The sequence below is a fragment of the Neofelis nebulosa genome, chromosome 17, assembly GCF_028018385.1.
Source record: "Neofelis nebulosa isolate mNeoNeb1 chromosome 17, mNeoNeb1.pri, whole genome shotgun sequence".
Taxonomy (NCBI): Eukaryota; Metazoa; Chordata; class Mammalia; order Carnivora; family Felidae; genus Neofelis; species Neofelis nebulosa.
In genome coordinates, this window is record NC_080798.1 from 29,015,615 (window position 1) to 29,042,049 (window position 26,435).

Here is a 26,435-nt window from a genome sequence, read left to right on the forward strand (position 1 = left end):
AAACATTTTGTAATTTCCTTCATGATTTTATTTTTTTTAATCCATTTGCTTTATGGTCCAAGAATATGATACTAATCCTTTGACGTTTGTTGAGGCCAACCTTATGGCCTCGTATGTGATCAGTTTACAGAGATATTCTGTTTATGCTTGAAAAGAATATGTTCGCCCCAATTGTAGCTGCGTGCATCGCATGTGTATTCTACATGTCCCTTAGATCAAGCTAATTTATTATGCTATACAAATTTTATGTATCATTACTGAATTTTTAATTGCTGGATCTATCAGTTACTGAACAAGATATATTAAAAATTTCTAACACAATAATGGGTTTCTTAATTCTGTGTTTGCTTTAATTTTGAACTAATTACTTGCTGCATATAAGTTCAGAATTTTTGAGTACTTAGAGTTTGAAATTGTTGTATCTTCCAGGTGATTTGAACTATTTGTCATTATATAGTAGCTGTCTTCATTGCTAGTAACTCTTTTGTCTTAAATTCTGTTTTGTATGGTGTGGATAGATTGTGTTTGGTTAGTATTTTCCAGGTATTTCTCTTTTTCAGTCAGTTATGTTTGAGGCATGCTCTTTTATAGCAGTATATGGTGGGAAATCTTTTTTTCTTCATCTAGTTTGGCGATTTGGGTACTTTAACTGAAGGGTTAATCTGTTAATAGTTATTACTAATAATTAGATTTATTTCTATTGCCTCATGTGTTTTCTATTTGTCCTTCTTTTCTGCTTTACCCCCACTGTGCTATTGGATTGAGATGTTTTCCCTCCCTTTACTCATTTCATTTTCCTACTCTCTCTCCTGCTTGTTTTCAGATGGCATATAATTTGAAGAATCTATTCTGATGATCTTTGTCTTTTCATTGTTGTGTAACCTGGCAGCATTTAATGTCATAATTGGTATTATTATTGAGTTTAGAACTATAATTTCATTATCTATTCTTTATTTGTCCCTTTTTCCTTCCTCTTATACTTTTTTCTACTTTTTTGAAGATTATTTGAAACATTTTAAGAAGTATATGTTACTCTGTTGACTTTCTAGCTGCGTTCCATCGTTATATTGCTTTTAGTGCTTTCTCCAGGGATGAAGTATATATCCTTAACATTTTAGTGTAGTGGGGGTTAATATTGTACTACTTTACACAAAATGTAGTTGCCTTGCTACCATGGAAGTCTAGTTATCCCTTCCCCTCCTTGATACTGTTAAGTGTCATGTATGTTACATCTACGTACATTAAAAACTCACAAGAATATGTCGTGTTTCTTGCCGAAATAGTCATATATATTTTAGAAATGGAAAGATCCAAGTATCGGGGCGCCTGGTTGGCTCAGTCGGTTAAGTGTGCGACTTCGGCTCAAGTCATGATCTCGCCGTTTGTGGGTTCGAGCCCCATGTCGGGCTCTGTGCTGACAGCTCAGAGCCTGGAGTCTGCTTCAGATTCAGTGTCTCCCTCTCTCTCTGCCCCTCCCCCACTCTCACTCTGCCTCCATCTCAAAAATAAATAAATATTTTAAAAAATTAAAAAAAAAAAAAGATCCAAGTATCCACTCGTTAACATTTCCCTTCATCCTGAAAAACTTTTGTTGTTGACTGAGGATGCAGTTCTTCTAGAAATGAATTTCTTTTAATTTTAATTAACTTTAATTAATTCATAATTTTCTTTTATCTGAAATGTATTTATTTTGCCTTCATATTTGAAGGATATTTGGGGTGTGTATAGAATTCCCTGTTTGGTATTTGTGTTCTTTTTTGTTCTGCTTTCCAGGGGTTTTCTTCTATTTCCTGACCTCCGTATTTTCTGGTGAACATCAGCAGTCATTTAAATCATTGCCCCTCTGTATGTAATGTAATATGTGGTTTTTCTCTGGGAACTTTGATGGTTTCTCCTTATGTTTGACTTACAACAGTTTATGATGTCCCTCACATTGTTTTCTTCATGTTTATCCTGCTTGGAGTTCACTGAGCTTCTTGGATTTGTAAATTTGTGTCTTTTAACAAAATAGGAAACATTCTGACCATTATTTCTTCAAGTGCTTTCTTTGTCCCTTTCAGTCTTTCCTCTCTCTGTGATGTCAGATAGATACATGTCGAGAGTTTTTGGTATTGTGCCTGAAGTCCTTGAGACTTAATTTTTTTTCCTCATACTTTTATGTATCTGTTCTTTAGATAATTTCGACTGTTCTGTCTTGAATTTTACTGATTTCCCCCTCTCTCGTCCGCATCGTGTTTTTAGGGCTTAAATTCATTCATCCAACGAATTATTCTTTTCAGAAATTGCCTTTTTAAGGTTTTAGAAATATTTTAAGACTTCCATCTTGTTCTTTTTTGTTTGTTTCTTTAAATAGTTTTTATTTCTCTGGTAAGATAATTGCTATCTTCTCCTTCACTGTGAGCATATTTTCTTTTACCTCATTAAGGATAGTTCTAAGTCCTCTTTTAAAATTCTTTTCTGCCAGTTCCAACATCAAAATAGTCTATGGCTTGGTGTGCATTGTGGTTTTTTCTTTTGAGAATGGGTCACAGTTTCCTTTTTTCCCCCCTCTTTTCTCTTTTAGTGTGTGGAGCAGTTTTGGATTATAACCTTGTATTGTTCCTTTCCACTGAATTTTGAGTCTCCTTCATAATCTGCCTGTTTTGTTTTGTTTTTTCCTCCCTTCTTCACACTCCAGTGCCTGCTGGCAAAAGTTGTTTTTTTATATTTTTTCAGAGTTTAAATCTATTTTTTCAGGAAAAGCGGTCTGATATGAGCTTACTCCATCATAACAGCTGTATTTTTAATACGTATTTTGGAATGTGGAGAGCATTTATTCAAGAAAAAGGGGGATTTCTCTGGGCAGGCATAATGGATTTTATGATGAGATTTTGCTTTATAGTTTTCACCCCCCCTTATTTTCAAGTTTTTATTTAAAGTCCATATATACAGTGTAAATATGTAAATTCCATACAGAACATTCGGTGTAATATTAGTTTTAGGAGTAGAATTTAGTGATTCATCACTTAACATACAACACCCTGTGTTCATCACAAGTGCCCTCCCTAATCCCCATCACCATATAAGTTTTTGATTGTTTGAAATACAGTATTGTTTTACTATTGAATTTCCAAGTTTAAAAAAAAATTGTTTTTAAGCGTTAATACAAAACCTTTATAAGAAGGTCATTTTATTTCTAAGCCAGGTAGTTCTGAACCTTGGGTGATACTGAGCCCAGGGAACATTTTGTAATGAATGTCTGGAGACATTTTTGATCATCACATCTGGGGTGGGAGTACTACTTGAATCTAGTGGGTAAAGACAGAGATACTGCTAAATAAACATCCTACAATGCAGAGAGCAGCCCCCGCAACAGAAAATGATCTGGTCCAAAATGGCAGTATTGCTGAGGTTGAGATATCCTGTCCTAAGCAAATTACGTGACTTACGCTACGTTTATAATGTTAACTTGCTGGATGGCTAAGGGGAATACCTTGTAAAATAAAATTTCTTTCATTATTAAGGTATTCTTACAGGGGTAGCTAGTTCTGTGCTAATGTTGTTTTTCCAGAATCACATGGATAAATGTAATTTAACTTGTCTTACCAAATCAGATATGTTTGTGGGTTTCCATAAAACAGACCCTTAACTGAGAGATGCTGTGGGGCGGGGTTTGAATGGGTGATGGGGATTAAGGAGGGTACTTGTGATAAACACTGGGCGTTCATTGCATGTAAGTGATGAATCACTCAATTATACTGTATGTTAACTAACTGGAATTGAAATAATATCTTGAAACTGTGAAAAAAAAAAAAAATCCAGAGGGTGCTTTTGAAAGCCCCAAGCCTTTTTGGTATAACCATCCTTTTTACCTACCTTCACTGAATTTTGAGTTTTGCATTTTACCAGTAAATGTAATTCATTATGTCAAGTAAGTTGGGAGACTAGGGAAATCGTTAGTTTAGTGTTAAAATTTAAGGAAAGAAAAGATATCTGAAATATAAAGTTGGCTTGTGTATAATTGATTTTGTTTTTCTTAGTCTGCAGTAGGATAAAGATTTTGAAATGCCTCCCCCCGCCACCCCCCCAAACTCTAGCTAGAGCTGTATTTCCTTCTGTATATTTTTTTCCATCTCTCAGTTAGGTTTGAAATGTAAATGATGTTGGGTTCTACAGTAGCACTTAAAAAGAAAATGAAAGGAAAAGCTACCATTTCTGTTTTTCCTGTGGTGGAATTATACATAACCTGACAAAGGCATTCTGTAATAGTATTTATCTTCAAAAACACTTACAATTCTATTTTATTCAAATAGTGATGTAGGATTAAAATAATAAAAATTAGTTACATGAATCTCTTGGGAATCACTTGTCAGGCACACTTTGATCTTCTAGATCAGTGGCTCTCACTGTCATTATTCCCGGCTCGCAGAGCAGTGACAAGAAAGGAAAATAATGCTTTTTCTTTTTTCTTTTAAAGCTTGATTTCATACACCGTGAACAGAAGATAATTAAGAACGATCCCAGCTTTTATAGTGTAACCCACAAATAGTACTTTTCGCCAACAAAATAAAGCTCACAAATAGATTTAAAAAGTAAAGTTGTCTAAATGAAAATTAGTTTCTTTGAATGGGTCTCCGTCTCTATTTCATGTCATCATTAACACCCTTTCCTGGAGAGAGAAAACGAGTCCTGGTGTCTCCTTTAGTTCCTGAGGTTTTTTTCTGGCCCAGTTGCCTTCATTTGTAGGACAAAATTAATACTCCCGACATTTAAAACTGTTTTGAAGCAGTTTAACAGCTGGTGAGGTTAGGAAAGAATTCATCTCCGTCAATTGCTTGTTACGGTGGTCTTCTGAAGAACACCTTTGACGAAAAGAGTCCTTGGTCTGCTTTTCAATTCCCTCCCCCCCTTCATTTCTGCTTTTCAAATGTTAAAAGCTCCAACATAGCTAATTTGACACGTTCACGTTCTTAAAGCTGTTGTGTTGGAGCATATCATTGAGTGCCACCCCTAAATTACACACTTCTGCTTTTTCTGGTCCAGCTTGTGTCTTCTTTTTTTAGTGTTGGAGGTTGGGAATGTAATGCTAATTTTGCCTTGTAGATTACGCCTTGCATGCACATTGGCACAGAATTTATAAGGGTCTCTGAGATCTGTCCCTCCCAACAGTGACCTCCGACTACCTGCTCTCCTTTTGCATCTTTCTTTTTTTAAAGTTTTTATTTAAATTCCAATTAGTTAACATACAGTGTAATATTAGTTTCAGGCGTGCAATGTAGTGATTCAACACTTACAACCACACCCAGTGCTCATCACAACAAATGCTCTCTTTAATCCCCATCCCCTGTTTTCCCGATGCCCCCACCAACCTCCCCTCTGGTAACCATCAGTTTGTTCTCTGTAGTGAAGAGTCTGTTTCCTGGTTTGCCTCTTTCTTTTTTTTCTTTTTCCTTTTTGCTCTTTTTTTTTTTTTTTCCTTAAATTCACCACAATCAAGATAGCATCCCTATCACCTACGAAGGAGATGTCCTTTGTGGTCACTTCCTCCCACTTCTGTCTGCCCTGTCCCCCCCCAAAATCCAGGCAACCACCGATTGATCATCTTTGTGTCAGTATACATTTGCTCATTTTTGGGAATTTTATATATGTGGAGTAACTCAAGACGTGCTCTTTTTTTGTCTGCCTTATTTCAGTCAATATAATTCGTTTTTGACTCATTCATGTTTTTTTTTTAATTGCTGAGAACTCCATTCTGTGGTAGGCTGTAATTATATATATTTTATAAGTATATTGACATTTAGTGTGGATAATTTATGTATGACTTAATACGTATTAGTATATTACAACTATAAAACATAGTTTACATATATCATCGATTCTTGCCGATATTTAGTCTTTGACCCGGATTCCTGACACAGAGCTCCTAAATCCCTTGGAATTTCCTAGGTGATGGGAGCGTCTTCTGTTCTAACGAGGTGACGACTCCTGGTGGGCTGCTGGATGGGGACTGGTCCCTGGCAAGACCAAGCTTGAACTTCCAGCTCCAAGCACCATCCTCTGGAAAGGGGGGAGGGGCTGGAAATGGAGTCAGTAATTCATCATGCCCACTTGATGGTCTCCGTAGAAGCCCCTAAAGTACAAGGTGTGGAGAGCTTGCAGGTTGCTGAGCACCTGGAGGTGCTGGGAGAGTTCTGTGCCTGGAGAGGGCAAGAAGGCTTTGTGCCTCTTCCTTATACCTTGCCCTGAGTATCTCTTCATCTGGTTGTTAATCTGTATACTTTATTATATCCTTTATAATAAAATGGTAAATCTGAGCGTCGCCCCTTAGTTCTGTGAGCCATTCTAGCAAATTATGGAACCCAAGGAGGGGGGTCCGGGAACGCTGACAACCTGGAACTTGTGACTGGTGTCAGAAATGAGGGCATTCTTGTGGGACTGAGCCCTTAACTTGTAGGATTTCCTTCTAACTCCAGACAGATAGTGTCAGAATTGAATTGAATTGTAAGACACCCAGGTGGTGCGGGAAAACTCCCCACATATTGGGTGACCAGAAGTGTCAAAAGTGTTGTGTGAGAGTAAAGGAAAATGCACTGTTTGTTTTCCCTGTAAACGTATGGATATTACCATTTTATTTAGCCATTCACTTGTTGATGGCCTCTGGGTTGTGTCTAGTTTTTGGCTCTTAGGAATAATGCTGCGATGACAACTCGTGTGAGGTCTTTGTATGGCCAGAGGCCTTGGTTTCTCTTGGGTAGATCCCTAGATGTGGCATGGCTGGTGATTGTTTACCTTGAAGCAAAAACGAACATGCTAGACCTGCCAAACGATCTTTCCAAAGTGGTTGTAGTATTTACATTCTGTGTAGCAGTGCGTGCAAATTCCACTTCTTCCCCTTCCTTGCCAACACTGCGTGTGGTCAGTCGTACAGACTTTAGCTCTACTGTTGGTGGTAGCTAATTCTGGCTTAACTCACATTTCCCTGTGACACCTTTTCATGTGCTCATCTGTCATCTTGTGTATCCTCCTTGGTGGAGTATCTGTGCACATCTTTTGCTAGATTAAAAAAAACTTTTTTATTACTGAATTTTGAGAATTCTTTATAAATTCTGATGATAAGCCCTGTAACAGATATATGATTTGAAAATATTTGAGATTATAAAGATTTGCATGCAGTTGTAAGAAAGAATACAGAGAGATCCTGTGTACCCTTTTCCCCAGTAGTAACATCTTGCAAACTAGAGCACAGCGTCACGGCCAGGGTGTGGGCAAGACGCAGGACATTCCCATTGCCACAAGGATCCTTCATTTTGTCCTTTTTTCACCATGGTCCTTCCCTCCTTAACCTCTGGCAGCCACTAATGTGTTTTCCACTTATGTAATTCTGTTATTTCAAGAATGTTATACAGATGGAATTGTACAGCGTGAAAGCTTTTGAAATTGGCTTTTTTTCTCATTCTCTGGAGACTCGTCAGTGTGTGCGTATCCCTGGTTTATTCTTTCCTAATGCTGAGTAATAGTCCCTGTCATGGATGTACCACTGTTCTATCACTTACCCATCAAAGGACATCTGGTTTATTTCCAGTTGTGGGCTATTATAAATAATGCTCTCATAAACACTTGTGTACAGTGAACAAGTAAACGTAAGTCTCCATTTCTCTAGCATAAATGTCCAGGTTTGCAATTGCCAGTTGTATGGTATTTGTATGTTCAGTTTTTTAAACAACTGCCAAACAGTTTTCCAGAGCGGGTGTACCATTTTATCTTACCACCTGCAATATATGAGTGATCCACTTTTTCCACATCTTCACCGGCGTTTGGTGTTGTCACTATTTTTTTATTTTAGTAGTAATATCTCATTGTGTTTTTTTATTTTAAGTTTTACTTATTTTTGAGAGCGAGAGCACGTGTGCTAGTGGAGGACGGGCAGAGCGAGGGACAGAGAGAATCCTAAGCAGGCTCCGTGTTCTTAGCACAGAACCCGACGTGGGGCTGGAGCCCACAAACCCTGAGGTCATGACCCGAGCTGAAATCTGGAGTCAGCCGCTTAACCAGCTGAGCCACCCAGGCACCCCTCAGTATGGTTTTAATTTGATTTTCCCTGATGGCTCACGATGTTGAACATCTTTCATGTACCTGTGGCCATCCATCTTCTTTACTGAAATGTCTCTTCATCTCTTTTGCCCATATTTTATTTGGATTCTTGCTTTTTTACGGTTGAGTTTGGGGATTCTTTATATATTCTAGATACTAGTCCTTTGTTGGATGTGTGGTTTGTGAATATTTTATCTCAGTGTGTGGCTTGTCTTTTCCTCCTTTTAACACAGGGTCTTTCACAAAACAAAGGATTTTGATTTTTATTAAGTCAAAGATACAATTTTTTTTTTTTTAACGGAACATGATTTTGGTATTAGGTCTAGCAATTTTTTTTGCCTAGCTTTAGATACTGAAGATTTCCTCCTAAGTTTTTAAAAATCAAAATATAATTCACACGGCAGAATATTCACTCTTTTTAAAATGTACAATTCAGTAACATTAAGAACGTTCACAGTGTTGTGCAACCATCACTGCTGTCTAGTTCCAGAACTTTTTTATCACCCCAAACGGAAACTCTACATTCATTAAGCAGTCACTCACTCCCCTCAGTCCCTAGCAAACACAGATCTGCTCTCTGTTTCTGTGATTGCCCTGTGGACATATGGACCATTCACTATATGGACATTTCATATAAGTGAACTAAAAAACATGACCTTTTTTTGTCTGGCTTCTTTCACTTAAGCATAATCTTTTTAAGGTTCAGCCATGTTGTAGAATAAATCAGTACTTCAGTCCTTCTCATGGGAAACAATATTCTATTATATAGATATAGTACACAGTTGACCCTTGATCAATATTATGGGTTTGCACTGTGTGCATCAGTGGATTTTTTTATAGTACAGTAGTGTAAATGTATTTTCTCTTCCTTATGATTTTCTTAAAAAAATTTTTTTTTAACGTTTATTTATTTTTGAGACAGAGAGAGACAGAGCATGAACAGGGAGAGGCAGAGAGAGAGAGGGAGACAGAGAATCTGAAACAGGCTCCAGGCTCTGAGCTGTCAGCACAGAGCCCAACGCGGGGCTCGAATTCACGGACCGTGAGATCATGACCTGAGCCGAAGTTGGACGCTTAACCGACCAAGCCACCCAGGCACCCCCTTATGATTTTCTTAATAACTGTTTCCTTTCTCTAGCTTGCTTTATTGTAAGAATACAGTATGTAATACATATAATATACAAAATATGCGTTATGTTGTTAACATTGACTACCTTATGCGTAAGGCTTCTGGTCAACAGTAGGCTATTGATAGTTAAGTTTTTGGGGAGTCAAAAGTTATCTGCAGATTTTCAGCTGCATGGGAGTCAGTGCCTCAAACCCTCCTGGTGTTCAAAGGTCAACTGTATTTTCTTTACCAATTCATCATCAGTTGGTGGCCGTTTGTATTTCCAGTTTTTGACATTTATGAAAAGGATGCTATGAACATTTGTGTATAAGTTTTTGTGTGGACCTACTTTCAATTATCTTGGGCATGTGCCTAGAAATGGAATTTCTGGGTCAAATGGTAACTGTATATTTAATCATTTCTAGAACTCCAGGTTGTTTTCTAAAGTGGCTACATATTTTACATACCTACCTACAGTGTGTGAGAATTCTGATTTCTTCACATCCTTGTTCTTTCTTTTTAAAGTTTTACAGTTTTTCATTTACATTTGAGTCCTTGATTCGTTTTGAGTTAATTTTTTATGAGGTATAAGACTTAGAGCTGGTTTTGGGTTTTTTTTTTTCCGTTTTAATGTCAAATTGTCCCACCACCATTTGTTGAAAAGACCTCTTTCTTCCATTGAATTGCTTTTGTACTTTTGTCAAAGATCAGTTGGGTATATTTGTATGGGACTATTTTTTGATCATTTTTTTCTTTTGAGAACTTCTTTTAGATCTGCTGGTGACAAATGATCTTTGTTTCTCCTTATCTGGAATGTCTTGCCTTCCCCATCACTCCTGGAGGATATTTTCACTGGTTATAAGATTCTGGGTCAAGAATTCTTTTCTCTCAGCACCTGGAAAATATTGTGCTACTTCTTTTGGGCCTCCCTGGTTTCTGATGAGAAATCTGCTCTCATTTGAATTGCTTTTTTTTCCCCCTATAGGTTTTGTTTTTCTCTGGCTGCTTTCAAGAATTTCTCTTTGACTTTAGCTTTCTAAACTTTAATTATGATGTGTCTTGGCATAGAATTTCTTTGGGTTCATCTGTTTGGTGTTTGCTCAGCTTCTTGAATTGGTAAATTTGTGGTCTCTTGCTACATTTCGTCAGTTTCAGCCTTTCCTTCTTTGAGTACGTTTTCAGCCCTAGCCCCGTCTTTCTCCTCTCCTTTAAGATTCTGATGAAATAAATGTTAGATCTTTTGTGAAGTCCCACAGGTCCCTGGGTCTCTGTTCTTTTTCTTTTGTTCTTTTGTGTGTGTGTGTTTTTTTTTTTTTTTTTGATTCAATTTTCCCTGTGTTGTTCATACTGGATAATTTGTATTATTCTGTCTTTAAGTTCACCCATGACTTCCTGTGTTTCCTCCATTTTGCTATTGAGCCCATCCACTGAGCTTTTTATTTTCGTTGTTATTTCATTTTCACTCCTTTATATCTTCCGTTTCTTTGCTGAGACTTTCTGTTTCTTTGATGAGGTTTCTGTCCTGTCGTTTTGTTCCAAGTATGTTTATAATTGCTTATTGAAGCGTTTTTATCAGGGTTGTTTAAAATCTTTGTCAGATAATTCTAACCTCTCTGTCATCTCGGTGTGGGCATTTATTGACTGTCTTTAAACATTCTTAGGAACTTCCTGGTTCTTGGTATAATGAGTGATTTTTGTTTGAAACCTGGACAGTTGGGTATTAGGTTTTGAGACTCTAGATGTTACTAGATCTAGCCAGCTTTTAGCCAGCTTTCTTCGACCCTGCTATGGCTGGGGAAGAGGAGGGGAGATGCCACCTAATTATTGCCACGTGGAGATAGAAGTCTTCTTCCCTCGGCCTCCTCATTCCTGCTGGGGAGCAGTGGATGTTGTGGCTCTTCGCATGGTCTCCAGTGACATTGTGATGAATGTGGCCTTATTGCTAGTGGGTTACGGTGAAAGTCCTGACTCTCCGCTAGACCTCTTCTGATACCAACCACCCCAGCAGGTAAGGCAGAGATGGAAGTCTGGGCTCTCCATGTGGTCTCCACTGACACCATGGAGGTGGGAGAACTTGTCATCAGGTGGTGGCTCCCGACTTGGCTTTCTCTGATATCACACAACTGGGGCGTTGGAGCACTTTGTAACAGCCTCACATGAGTGGAAGTCTGGGCTCCCCACTTGGTCTTTTTGGAGTGGGTAGGGCCAATGTTTTTTTCCTGTGGTGTTTGGCTGGTGTTGAGTGATTACTGTCTAACATTTTTCGGTCTTAGTAGGTTTCCTCTTTTCTCATCCTTTGACGAGAGAGCGCTGACTTGTTGGGGCTTTCTTTGGTCTGTGCCCATTAATGGCTCCAGATTGCTGGCTTCGTCAGCGCTAAGTCTGGGATACATAAGGCAAGAAGAAAACCCAGGGAATTCGCTGCCGTGTTGTTCTTTACGTCCAGAACTCCTTAGCTGGTCTGCCTTCTCCTCTCCACCTTGTTAGAATCTTCTCATTTTGTATGTTATGTCCTGAGTTTTTAGTTGTACTTATCATGAGGCATAGGAAAGGTATGTCTACTCATTTTCCCAGGAGTGGAAGTTGCCTCTGTTATTGTAAGTTAACAGCAGATCTGGGGCATCATTTCCTATTAGTACGTGTATTGCGTACTTAATCTTTTGTTTAAATTATGCATTGTATTTCATTTTATGAACGTGCCATGATTTTTTTTACCAGTCCCCTGCTGATGGACGTTTCGGTTCTTTTTAATCTTTTGCTCTTACAAGCAGTGCTTTAGTGAATAACTCCATGTATATGCATCAGTTTGCATGTGTTCCAGTGTAGCTAAAAGATAACTTCCTGTCTTATCATCTGGATCTTCTTAGACAAGATAGAAGAGTCAGTGTCTCCCAAAGTAAATCAGGAGAATTTCATTTTAGACAGATATCCTTGTGAAAAAGTCACTCCTTGTACGATGTGTGCTTAGAGCTACTTTCCCATAGTTGACACACTGATTCTAGTTCTGAGCTGGTGATGGACACAGGACAGAGGCAGCTCCTTTTCCTTACAGCAGCCCTCAGATATTCAAAGCTGAGTGTCTCTGGGACCTTCATCTTCTGTGCTCCAGCCTAAAAACTTTGTGTCATTTTATCCATTTGGCTGTGGTATGATACTCTGAGTGAGACCTGGTTTGTTGAAGATGGTTTTTTTTTTTTTTTCTTAACACTTGAGCATCTAAAGGGAAATGGAATACTGTAATCCATTATGCGGGCTAATGGTTGCTATCGACAAACTGACAAAAAAAAAAAAATTGGGGGAAAGCCCTGTTACCGTCTGAGTTGTATTCCCAGCGACCCCTGTAATGCCTTCCTTGCATTACAGATGGATGAGTGCATTTATAAATCAGTGAATTAACGAATACTGAGCTGACTCTTGAATGAAACCCCCAATTTTCTTTCATGCACCCTTCTACTTCTAATTCTCTGCTTGTATGGTTGATTTGGGGGACAGCAGCAGGACCTTGCTTTTGTCCCTGTTACACTTGATGTCGTCAGTGCCCTTCAGTCTTCTAACATTTTCAGATCGTTCTGGATACTAAGTGTGTCTTTGCATGTATTGTTTCTCCCTCAACACCACACCATCTGTACTCATCTGAGTATTTAAATGGGATATATGGTGCTCACATTCATGTAAAATATTCATAAGATATTTTTTTGAAAAGGTAACTTCCTGGAGGTAGAGTTGCTGGGTCAGAGGGTAGGTGTATTTTCTATTCTGATAGATAATGCTCTATGGGCTTCCACAAAGATTGTCTGCGTGAATCACCTTAAGTGTCGTCTATGTAGACAGCACTCCTGCTCGTACGAGACAGAGCCCAAAAGAAGGTTAATTTGAAGCACTAGACCTGTGTATGCAACTCTGATGTCCTCTGATGGGACCTTCCGGTTTTGTGTTCAAAGAATTTTCATGTAAAATGATCTAAAATAGGAGGAAAACACTTATTTGGATCAGTAATCCTGCCTCATAGAGGTCTTTGTGTAGTTGCTGTGTATATAGTATTTTCGGTATCTGGTTTTATAATACCTCATTTTACCCAAGTAAACTTATATTTTCTCCAGTAGCTTTCTCCGTGGATATTAAACTCTCATTTGGGTCTGAATTATGCTCTTGTGGCTGATGATGTTAAGCAGCACATCAATTAAGGGATTTCTCTCAATTTAATGGGTCATTCAAATTCACAGGCATCTCTCCTGCTTTGATTGTTACTGTTAACTAGTTTATTGTTATGATTTTCAACCCAACATTCTCCAAGGGATTTTTTTTTGTATTTCTGATTAAATTAACAAGAGTGATGGATGAACTGCTACTTTTATAATTTTTTACTGAATCATAATTGACAGAGAATACTACATTAGTTTCAGTTAGACAAGAAAGTGATTCAGTATTTTTATACAGGACAAAAAAATGAATGCCATGATAGGTCTAGTCATCATCTGTCACCATACAAAGTTATTGCAATATTATTGACTGTATTCCCTATGCTGTACCTTACATCTCTGTGATTTTTTTTTTTTTACTACAAAGAAGTTTGTACCCCTTGATCTAACCCTTCACCCATTTGCCTGCCCACCTCCCCCTGCCCGCAGCAACTGCCAGTTGTATCTAGGATTCTGTTTCTGTTTGGCTTTATTTGTTTTGTTTTTTTTAGATTCTACACATAAGTGAAATCATACAGCATTTGTCTTTGACTGATTCAACTTAGCGTAATACCCTCCACGTCCATCGATGTTGTGTGTGTGGCAAGATCTCATTCTTTTTTGTGGCCGAGTAATATTCACGTGTGTGTGTATCACATCTTCTTTATCCATTCGTCTGTTGGTGGACACTTAGGTTGCTTCCATATCTTGGCTACTGTAGGGATACACATACACTTTTATCATTTTGGATGTCGTCCTGCTGTGTGCAGGTAATGGATACTCTTCATCTGGTTTCTTTTACTCAACACAACGTCCATGTTGTGTATATCAGTAGTTTATTCTTTTTTTTTTTTTTTATTGCTGTGCGGTGTTGTATAGTACGAACAGGTCACAACTTGTTGAGCTACTTTGCTGTGGAATGGATTGTCTCAGCTTTTGGTTATTCTGAATAAGGATGCTAGGCACATTTTTGTGCATGCCATTTGGTGAACATAGCATGCTGTCTCTTTTAATAGCAAGCAGAATTGTTTTAATCTCACAAAACTGTCTGCCGAATTTATTCCTTATCTTGCTTACTTTCCTATACTTACCTTTCCCTGAGGTGGCAAGCTCTTAAAATCCATTCGAGGCAGAAGGCTTTGGTTTGGGATCATGAGCATAGTGGTGGCAAGGAAACCATATTTGGTATGTCACTGCTGGAGGGCAGGTTAGATGTGGCATGCGACCCCTCGTCTGCATACACTTCGGTAGGAATATCTGTTCCTCAAAATCGGTATCTGACCTTCTCTCGGACAAAGTCTAAGTCTGTCTCCTAAGGTAAATCAGGAGATTTCATTTTAGGCAGATGTCACTGTGACACGGTGGAAGATAACTACTGTTTCCAACTCCAGTGCTTGTCGTATTCCCGGTCTTTGAAGCCCTCCCCTAATCACCAGCAGGAGGGTCCCAGTCCCCAGTGGCTCGTCCATGTGGCCTGTTACCGCCAGGCTGCCTCACTTAAGACCATTTGCTGCCTTTGTTAGAATTACCACTAACCGTATCATGCATGTAGGGTACAGTATGCACGTGCATATCTTTTGAACACAGACTTATGTGTAGTAATTACAGTTAATAGTGGGAATTCGTTTTCTTTAGTCAATTTATATGCTGTAATTTGGGAACTGTTGCTAGTGACTAAGAAATTTTACCTTCCATGGTAGCTTTCATCTGTGATATTTGGAGATATTTGAATGGCTAATCATCAAAGTATCAGTAAATAGCTTTTACTATATCACCTGGTTGAAACCATGGTTATTTAGTATAATTTTTGAATTAAAATAATTTTTCATTTGATCATATTCTGAGACCCTCAAGATATAGATTAACACTGCAATCTCCCCCCCTCCACCGTGATTTATATATATTACCAAACATGATTTATATGTAATTCATTCAGTATTATTTCCTTTTTTCTAACAAAATGGCCTTTTCCTTGTGTTTAAAATGTAAAAAATTATCCTATTTTTTTCTTTCTGTTCTCAAAAATCCACTGTGGGTGCTATCGCTTTTGCTGATACACAGCTTTATCAGGTATGACTCCTAAGTGTCATGTTGGACTCTACAGATATGTTGTTGAAATTTCCAGGGGAAAAACGGCAGATTGACTTTTCTACGTTCGTTTGATCAGTATTTGTGAATATCTCATGAAAATTACTGGCCTTTTAAGGTTTAGAGTCGGCTACGTATCAGAAACAACTTTGCCAAATTTATCACACCTAATATTCCAAAAAGGAGTTTCAAGTGTTTTCTTCAAAAATATTGTTGATATTTTTCTCTGGCTTTCTTCATCATTAATCTGTGTAGGCTTCTTTGCGTTTTTCTTGTTTATATGTTGTATATGTTTGTATGTATACTTGTCAGTGTTATTCTTAACATATATGATTTTTACAACTGATACATATTTCTAACCAGATTTTTTCCAAACTGTGTTCCATGAAATACATTAATCTGAGATGCTAAGTAGACTGGGACAAAAAATATTATAAGATACGTTTATTCTATCCCTCTTTGAAAGATTCACAGTACACATCAGCATATTAAAGGTTCTGGTGTTATGCGGTAAAGAAATGTGCTTCCCTTTGTTTATCTCAGCATCTTCTAGAAATACTTGAGTGTGGAGCACTTCCTAACACACTGGGTGTTCTGGGGGACACCTGGGGATCTCCTGCAAAGAACTTAGTGGAGCTGTCTGTCCCCGTAGTGTTTTAACACATCAAACAATAGTGACTAAATTGATTAGATTTCCAAGACATTAAAGCACTTAGCTGAATTGTATTTGGGTCATATTTTGTAGAAATTACGTTTTGAAGTACAGCATTGATTTTTTTCCCCCCATATCCTCTTTCAGTACTTTTTTCGACCTTTAAAAATTTGTAAAACTGCTGTTGCAGGGGCGCCTGGGTGGCGCAGTCGGTTAAGCGTCCGACTTCAGCCAGGTCACGATCTCGCGGTCCGTGAGTTCGAGCCCCGCGTCGGGCTCTGGGCTGATGGCTCGGAGCCTGGAGCCTGTTTCCGATTCTGTGTCTCCCTCTCTCTCTGCCCCTCCCCCGTTCATGCTCTGTCTCTCTCTGTCCCAAAAATAAGTAAAAAACGTTGGAAAAAATTTGTAAAACTGCTGTTGGAAATGCTGCCTTTTTGTAGGAAAGAGGTATTTTTTTGCTGCTGTTGTCATTGCTTGCTTAATTGTTTCTCTTCTGTAAGAATTTGCTTGTATCCTTAAAAAAACACGTTTACCATTTCAGATAGCGTGACACAGGAAAGGAGGCCTCCCAAACTTGCCTTTATGTCAAGAGGTGTTGCGGACAAAGGTTCATCCAGTCATAATAAACCAAAGGCTACAGGTATGGATCAGTAGGCTACGGTTCTTAGATATTTACACGCTATCTGATCTGCCATAGCATTGAAAAAAGATTGAAAGGTTTTACTCCTCAGTGTACACGTAGGCTCTCTTCTTCCCAACGTGTTTAGTATTTTACCAAAAATTGTTTATAGACGCTCTTGCTAAAGCCAAGAGTTCCCAGCCTTTTTTTAGGCGATGAAAAGTTTTCCGGGAGGACCTTGTTGTCTTTTGTTGGTTTCTGTCAGCTGGTTTTTGGAAGCCCCTACTTGTAACATTTGAACCTCGAGTTTAGAGTCGCAACTGTACAGAAGAACCGTATCTGGATAATATTAGATGGGATAAAGCATATCGGGAGTAATTATGTGGATTTTGCTAACAAAATGTGGCACAAGTTAAATTCCAAACTGCTAAGCAAGAATTTTTGTCTCTCTTCCAGAAACTCCCTCACAATGCATGTGGAGTTCTTCGCGTTTTTCTTTGGCTTCCACATATTTTATAGTTTTAAAGGATGGTAGTTCTACAAGCGAAACAGCTCATTTAAAAAGCTGTGGGAATGTTTGTTAACTCAGATGTGGGTTAGGAGAAGAATATTGTTTCCTCAGTTATCTGGTGAACAAAACTTGTCTTGGCCCGTTTTAAAGGAAATTGTATTTTAGGAAGTATTTTATGTGACCCTGGACCTGGGGCGACTTAGGATTAAATAGGACACACACGTAATAGTTATCTTCTAAGTCAACCTGTAGATCTAGATAGGATCGCTCACACGTGTTATTCTCACTTAAGTATAAATAGCCTACAGATTTTCTGAAGACATGTGGTTACTTGTGTTGTAGCAGATCTTAGTTATAAGCATAAAGTATAGAGCTATCTGCTTTAACTTGAAAAGTTAAAATCAGATTTTTTATGGTTTCTGGAGACCCCCCCTGGTCGCACTTACAGCATTTCTTCTTAGTACTGAGGCAGGGTAATGCCTTGAAAGGTCTGTAATGTGGCCACACTCACTCTTTCTTACGTTAATAAATCTAATCTAGAAAAAAATAATTCTGCTTCCTGTTTTCAGAGACGTGAAGCAGTGAAGCAAGGAATTTGATGACCGAGAATTCCCAACTGTTTAAACTTTATATTTTTTCAACTTAATTTGTGCGTTGATTTAGGTCTACAACATTTAAAGATCGCTTTCTTCCGAAAGGAACTGTTTTAAATTAACAGGTTAAATTTGGGAACTAACAGGTTCATCAGGGGAAATTGGGGAATGGTGCTGTTGACATTTGGAAATAAACCATAGTACATGAAGTAATTTTTAAAAGCAGTTGGTCTTAAAAAAAAAAATAGCAGGCTTTTCTTTTAAACTTATTCCTGTTCCCCTCCTATATTGATTCTTGGGTGGAAGAGTTTTTTGACACTGCCAAAATGGTTCCCAAATTTTTAAAAGTTGGAGACGCTAATAAAATACATTGCGTTTGTATGCATCTATTGCTTTCTTAAGCAATTGTTAACATCATATGTGTGTTAATTTCTCTCAGGGAAAAACTTTCACACCATATTGACTTTATTTTTAAAAGAAACTTTTCTTGATCCATAGGACCTACCTCAGACCCTGGAAATAGAAACAGATCTGAATTATTTTATACCTTAAATGGATCTTCTGTTGACTCACAACCACAATCCAAATCAAAAAACACATGGTACATTGATGAAGGTAATCTGTAGTTTTAGTGTTCTTTATTATATTGATCCTGTCCGTTTAGCTCGTCAGAAAAAAATGGCTTTTTCACCAGTGTATATAGTTTTGGAAACAGAATGAGTAGAACATTCTTTATTAATATGGCTGAACTAAAATATTGTACACAATTTGAACTGCACTGCTGTTAAGACTAATACAGCATTCAGAAAATGTATTAGTAGCTCGTTCTCTTCCCTTACCTGATCTTTAGGGTGGATTTCTAGAATCAGTGGAATCATTTAAAAACTTTTCTGTCTCGTCTTTCTGTGTCTCTTTTAAAAACACTCCCTTTTTGCCTTCCCTTGGTTCAGGGACATCATTTTTTTTCGGGTTTATTATTTACTTAGTTCTTCCCGTCAACAAATATTTATTGAGTGCCTGCTATGTGCCAGACACTCTTCTAGGCACAGAGGCTATAACGGTGAGGGAGGAATAGACATACATGGTCCTTGCCCATTTGGAATTTATGATCAAGTTGTTGAAATAGGCATTAATCAGACCATCACAGAAACAGAGCATCGCAATCATGATGAGGGCAGTGAAGGTACTTGATACTGTGAGAGTCTATTAAAGGTGGATTTTACTTATAGGGACTCAGAGATGTTTCTCTGAGGAAGTAGCATGAGCTTAAGTTTACCAGAGGAGTGGGAGATAACACAGCGAAAGGGGACAAAGAACCTTTTCGGCGGAGAGGATGGCGTATGTAAAGGCGTCATGGAAAAATGGAGCCTGTGTTTGCTGAAGGCTAAAAAGAGCCAGAGTAGCTAGACCAAAGAGAGAGGCAGAACATTTTATGAGAAAGGCAAACAGGGCCAGGGCATGTGGAGCCTGGTGTGCTCTATTTAAAGGAAAAGAGGAAGCCACGGAAGGATTTTCAGCAAGGGGTGACATGACCAAGTTTGCCTTTTGAAAATCATTCTGGCTGCAGGGTAGACAGTGGCTCGAAGCGGGGACCATGTGGCTACAAGGGCACCGCTGAAGGTTGTTGCAGGGCTCAGAAATAGATTCCAGCAGCTAGGGCGAGACTTGTTGAGGGAAGGGATGGCGGGGGGGGGGGGGGGCGCGGGGGAGGAGATGGTGTAGGAGATATTTAGGAAGTGACTTGAGGAGACTCACAGATGCACTGAGAATGAGAGCTGGGGAATAAGAGGTGTCAGAGATACCCCTGGTTTCCCGGCTTGCAGGCTTCTCAAATTGTAGAGGAAGGTGATGAATTTGATTTTGAGTATGTTGAGCCCCAGGGGCCCCTTAAACTTCCCAGACGTGATTTGTCAAAGAGACAGTTGGATATATAGGTCTGTGGCTGAGAAGAAAGTTAAGAGCTCTCTGGAGACGTACATCTGCAGGTTGCCCTCACATATTTGGTGATTAAAGTTTTGTGAATAGTGTCACCTGAGGGGAGGGTGTGGGGTAAGACTGAACCCTGAGGAATGTAGTGGCTGAGGAGGAGAAGTCTTCAAAGGAGACAGAAAAAGCCACCAGAGGGAGGTGAGGAAAATCAGGAAGTTGTTGGGTCAAGAAGTCACGGAGCTGGCAGCCTTGAGTGCTCCTGAGAGGGCAAGTAAGGCGAAGATCACACAAATACCTCCTGCATTTAGCCAACGGAAGCCATGATGACCTCAGTTACGCTTCTGTGGAGTGAGGAAATGGAGACGTGAAGTTTGGGCCTCATCCTGGACTCCGCTCTCTCACGAGTCACATCCAGCCGTCACGGAGTTTTCTGGATCTCCTCCTCTTCGGTATCAATAGACTCTTTCCCTTTTCTTCATTTCTGCAGCCACTGCCTCCGTTCAAATCCTTTTTTGCTGTCTAGTTAATATAACGGCCTTCCACCTGGTTTGTCTACCTCAGCCTTGTTCCTTCTGAATCGATTCTGAACAATAATAATCCTCCTCGCCACCGTCTTTGTGGTCACTACCACCGTCATCACTGCGGCCGACGTTTCTTGACGACTTATTACGCCAGGCATTGTGTTACACCCTTTAGACGCATTATTTTGTCCTCATAACAACGTTATGAGGTAGGTGTTTTTACTTTCTCTTTTGTTACAGTGGCTAAATATCTTGCCCAAGGCCACACAGCTAGTGTTAGTGGCGCCGGTCTTCCAACCCAAGTCTGTGTCACACCTGGCGCTTTTGATCACTACACTATGTTTCTCTTCACATTGCTCTTCGACTGCTTTTTCTGAAGATGTCTCTGCTCATGTCTCTCCTTTGGTTCATGTCTGTTAATTTTTCCCTAGCCCTTGGGAGGTAAAAACGTGGATTCCTTAGTTTGGCCTGCCCGGACCCTTCACGGCATAACGTCTTAGTCGTCTCTCATTTGTCGTGCACTCCTGCTCCCGCCATGCTTGGAGTGGGGCCATTTTGGAATGTGCCATACTTTCTCTTTTCTTGGCGCCTGTTGTTCCTCTTGCCTGGAAATCCTTCTTCCTATTCCTCCCACTCCATGCTTTGGCTTACTTCTGTCCATCTGTTCAATCTCAGCTTGGGTATTATTTTCTCCTGGAAGCCTTTCCTGTCTCTCCTAGGTTAGGTGAGGTGCCATCGTAACTGTTTGTCGCCTGTCTCCTCTGCCAGACTGGAGTTCCAAGTGCCTCGCACGGGGCTTGGCACGCGGTACGTCTAGGAACTATGTGCAAACGAAATGAAAATAAGAATTTAAGAGTACTGTAGAACTCTGTAGTGACTTTTTAGCTATCGTATGGATTATCCACAAATGTAACAGTCCAAGCCCACTGTCAACATCACTTGGGCTTAGATACTCACACGGGAAATGACTTGAGTGAGCTCTTAGATTTTGTCTTCTCCGTGCCTTCATTTCTACCTGAGTAGGGTGTTGTGAAGCTAGGCAATCGCAGGGCCTCATCAATCCCCAGGACTTCTTCCTAGCCACAGAGCAGGAATCTTCCTTAAATGATGCCTCCCCAGGAGATTGTCTCTTGATAGACTGCTTTTGTTAAGGTCTGGCCCTTTTGTTAACAGTTGTTAGCTCTCTCAAAAACCTTGGGAGTGCCCAAACAACAAGGGTCTTACTGGCAGCGTCTTAGGGTGAGTCACAGCCCTGCTGGCTTCTGCACGTGCATGGCCCATCCAGAGTGGTTAGGGCACAGCCCGGCTCTCTCACGCTGTTGTTCCACGTAGCCTCGTGAATGCTTTTCCTACGAGCTTGTTTCTTTCTAGGGAACGGAAACTGGTACAAGCTGGTGTTTGTCATAATCTAGGTAACATTGATTCTTCAGGTTTATGCTATAATTGTATCCTTAGACAGTTTCTGTGGTGTAAGAGAATATTTTTAACTTCTTGATTCTAGTCTAACATTGTATAATAAGTTTATATAAGAATATTGATCCTAAGTGGGATATGTAAAGTGATGAAATCTACGTGGAGTAGGCCTTCATCCTTAAATTAGAAAATAGAAGTGATTTCAGTGTGAAAGAATATTTCTTTTCTATCATTAATTTCACTTGTACATTTAAAAAGCTTTTTTTTCAGGGCATCTGGGTGGCTCAGTCGGTTAACTATCCGACTTTGGTCAGGTCACGATCTTGCGGTTTGTGGGTTCGAGCCCCGCATCAGGCTCTGTGCTGACAGCTCAGAGCCTGGCGCCCACCACTTCGGATTTGGTGTCTCCCTCTCTCTGCCCCTCCCCCACTTGTGCTCTGTCTGTCTGTCTCTCAAAAAACAAACATTTAAAAAAATAAATCGAGGGGCGCCTGGGTGGCTCAGTCGGTTAAGCCGCCAACTTCAGCTCAGGTCATGATCTCGCGGTCTGTAGGTTCGAGCCCCGCGTCGGGCTCTGTGCTGACAGCTCAGAGCCTGGAGCCTGTTTCAGATTCTGTGTCTCCCTCTCTCTGACCCTCCCCCATTCATGCTCTGTCTCTCTCTGTCTCAAAAATAAATAAATGTTAAAAAAAATTTTTTTTTAAATAAACAGAAAGCTTTTTTTCTATAACATTTGATTTATGCATTCAGTTTTTTCTTAAAACAAATATCGAGTCTTTTCTTGTGTTAGTGGCTATACCAAATGCTATGGATTCAACCACAAATCCACATGAAAAACCATAACAAAATTCCTGTTCTATGGAGCTGGTTGGTATTCTGGTTGGTACGACACATAGTGAACATTTAGAAAGACAAGGTAATCATCAATTGTGACATGTGCAGTGAAGGAAATGAACAAGGCATGACAGCAGCTGGTGGGGAGCCAGCCACCATGGAGTGTTTTGGAAAAGTCTCTTTGAGGAAAGGGTATTGGGGTTTGAGGTCTGGATGATGTGAATGAACCTGTCAGAGAAAGAGCTTGGGAAGAACATTCTAGGTAGAAGAGATAGTAAAGGCAAAGGCCTGAGGTGAGAAAGAGCATTCGAGGAACAAGAAGTAGGCCAGAGGGGCTGCAGCATGGGAAGCAAGGAGAATAGGTGTGTACAGTGAGTTCGGATAGGTGGGTGGGAGCTAGGTCATCCAGGACCTTGCAGGTCTCAGTGAGCAATTTAGTTGCCTGTTATAAGAATGCTGGAAAGCCACTGAAAGTTTTTAAATAGGGGAATGATATAAGATCATGTAAGATCTTTAAATTTTAAAAAGCTCTCTCTTAGAGTTGTGTGGTGAATAGTTTGGCCAAGAAGGGGGACAGACCAGGAAAGAGACTGGTTACAGGGCAAAAGATGATGCCCTGTGGCTTAGATTAGGGAGATGATAGGGGTGAAGGGAAGAGGATGAATTTGAAATATATTTTGGAAACAGACCCAAATACTTGATGGATTTGGCTTTTGGGCTGGAGGGGTTGGGGGTTTGAGAAAGAAAAGAATGACTTTTAAAAGTCCTATATTAAATATCATTACTAAAGAATCTTAAATGGATAAGGTATAAAGAACAATAAGAAAAGAAGTACATTGAACACCCATGTAGTCACTACTCACTGTAAGAAAAACATGATCATTGCCCTTGAAATTCCTTGGTGCCTCTTCCTAGAGCCCTCTTTTCACGCTCTCCTCTGAGCTTCCATCATCTTTAATATATTCTCCTGGTTTTCATGATAACTTTCTAAGTTTGTGTATCTAAACAGTATAGTGTTAGTTTAGCATGTTTCTGAGTTTTATACAAACGAATCAGCCTGTGTGTATGCTATGTAGTTTCCCCCTCGATATTATGTTCCAAGATGCACCACAGTGGTTTATGTGATTATAATTTTTGTTTTCATTGCTGTATAGCATTCCACTCCATTTCATTCCATTGCTGCAAAACATATAAATAGACCACAGTATTCGTCCCCATTCGACCATTGGTGGACATTTGAATTGTGTTTATTTTCCTGCTATGATTAACAGCTTAGCCGTTAACCTTCTTACACATGTTGAGGCTATATAACCAGGAATGGAATTATTGGGTCATGTGACGTGCACATCTTTCCTTTACTAAATCATGCCACGCTGTTCCCAGAGTAGCTATACCAGTTGACGCTTCCGTCAGCATTTTGGGAGGGTATCGTTTTTCCTCATTCTTACCAACAGTTAATATGCTAAAAACTTTAACTTTTGAAATGGCATCTCACATTGCTTGTGACTTTCTTTTATCTACTTTATTGTGAGGGCAAGAATCTTTTCATTGATTCGTTGGTGGTTTGGGTATCTTCTTCTGAATTGCCTTTTTAAGCCTTTTGTCCATTTCTTCTTAGTTGTGGTTTTTTTTGGGGGGGCGGTCTTTTTTATATTGGTTTATAGACCTTTATCAAATTTGAATCCTTTGTCAAATATATGTATTTTAAGTGTTTTCTTCTGTTTGGCTGATATTTTCATTCTTGCTATGATGCCTTTTAATAAGTAGCTCAGTTTCATTGTGATCATATTTGTCAGTCTTTTTCTTTGTGATTTGTATACTTATGTTCAAGAAATTTCTCTCTGCTGTAAAATCATGAAGAACATTCTTCTGTGTTGTCTTCCAGAAGTTTATGGTCTTGCCTTTCACATTTGTCTTTAAGCTACCTGGAAATGATTTTTGTGTAGAATATATTCAGTACAGGTCCAATTTAATTTTTTTTTTTTAATGTACGGGTAATTGATGATCTCAATATTATTTATTGAGAAGTTCATTCTTTCCCCACTGATCTGCAGTGCCTGGCTGGCAACTGTAATAGTTCTTTTAAGAAAATAACTTTTGGTTTTGCTTCTCTTTTTATGTGTTTGTTTTCTCTTAAATTATTTTCTGCTTTTGTATTTATTCTGGCTTTGATCCTCTTTAGTGTACATTTGTTTTCTCTTCCATTAATTTCTGTTTTGTGTTTATTCTTTCCTCGTGACTGACTTTTTGGGCAGTTAATCTGTTCTTTTAACTTCCTAAGTTGTATTCTGAGTTCATTGCTATTCTTTTTTTTCCCTGAAATAAACTATTCAGTTTATAAATTTCTTTTGTAAATACTGTGTTAACTGTGTTCCACGAGTGTTTGTTGCTTTTTTCTTTTTCTCTTTTTTCTTTATTTTAAAAATTTACATAGTCCTTTCTTTTTTAATCCTTTAGCTATTTAAGAAGCATCTTTTGGGGTGCCTGGCTGGCTCAGTCTGTTAAGCATCAGACTATTGGTCTCCACTGAGGTCATGATCTCGCGGTTTGTGGGATCTGGTCCCGTGTTTAGCTCTGCGCTGGCAACGTGGAGCCTGCTTGGGATTCTCTCTCTCTCCCTCTCTTTCTGCCCCTGCCCTGCTCTTGTGTGTGCATGCTCTCTCTCTCTCTCTCTCTCTCTCTCTCTCAAAATAAATAAATAAACTTGAAAAAAAAAAAGCATCTTTCTAAATTTTTGGTATTTTTTTGGTACCGTTTTCTAAATTATATTATAGACAAAGAATAGAACCTATTTAATACTAACCAATAATGGATTTTTTTTCTTTTTTTTTTAGTTTGAGCCATTGGGTGCCATTTACCTAGGTAGAAAAATTTGGAGGTGGGAAGAGAATGTGGAACACTGTTTTGGAGAGATTAAGTGTGCAGTGCTTACAAGAATCCTACTAGAGTCAAATGGGCACTTAACACTAGTCGTGTATATTGATTTTCTTTAGAGATGTGGGCATTTTTAATACTCTCGAATATGTTTCTCTAAATAAGAACACTTTTTTTTATAGTTGCTGAAGACCCCGCAAAGTCGCTTACAGAGATATCTCCAGACTTTGGACATGCTTCACCACCACTGCAACCTCCTTCCATGAACTCATTATCTACCGAGAACAGATTTCACTCTTTACCATTCAGTCTGACCAAGATGCCCAATGCCAATGGAAGCATTGGCCACAGCCCGCTTTCTCTGTCAGTTCAGTCCGTAATGGGAGAGCTAAACAATGCCCCTGTCCAGGAGAGTCCACCCTTGGCCATGGCTTCTGGGAACTCCCATGGTCTGGAAGTGGGCTCACTGGCTGAAGTTAAAGAGAATCCTCCTTTCTATGGGGTAATTCGTTGGATCGGTCAGCCGCCAGGACTCAACGAAGTGCTAGCTGGACTGGAACTGGTAATTGAATTTGACTTAAACATTGCAGCTCTTCTCTCTCTGGAGTTTTGTGCAGTTTTTTCCCACTTATGCTTTTTTTGTGTCCAAATGTTCTATTCATCAAAAAAGCCGTCACTAGAGAAAAATTTTATTACTGTGTTGCCTGGCTTCTTTGGCACCCATGAAGCATCCGGTCCGTTTGTTCCTGATGTCAGTTGATCTGTGTTCAAGGAATGAAAATAGATTTTTAGGCTAATGTGTTTAGACTCATTATATTAAGCAACATAGAGTAAGGAAAGCAAATCTGTTATCAGCTTTCTTTTTCTTCCTCAGTCTCCCTCCCTGACTCAGTTCTAATATTTATATCATACGTTGTAAGATTAATTGCCGTTTTTAGAAATTTTTTGAGATCTTAGTAGAGGGAAAGGTTTTCCGTTTGGAGATTAGGAAAGCATATTGTTTGGCATTTCACGATCTGGAGAGGATACTTTGAGTACCCCTAGC

At 39.2% G+C, this 26,435-nt stretch overlaps 1 protein-coding gene across 7 annotated transcripts in view; it reads left to right on the plus strand.

Annotated features, from left to right (window-relative positions):
• Window positions 1-26,435, plus strand: part of CYLD (CYLD lysine 63 deubiquitinase) — a 64,948-nt gene that overhangs the window by 20,534 nt on the left and 17,979 nt on the right. For 5 of the 7 annotated variants that reach the window (XM_058708265.1, XM_058708263.1, XM_058708267.1 and 2 more), the window contains 3 exons: window positions 16,642-16,736; window positions 18,318-18,434; window positions 25,573-25,952. In XM_058708265.1, coding sequence (XP_058564248.1) covers window positions 16,642-16,736; window positions 18,318-18,434; window positions 25,573-25,952 — 592 coding nt within the window. Of the gene's footprint in view, window positions 1-16,637; window positions 16,737-18,317; window positions 18,435-25,572; window positions 25,953-26,435 lie in introns of all 7 variants that reach the window. The other 2 variants (XM_058708269.1, XM_058708270.1) reach the window with 2 other exon arrangements.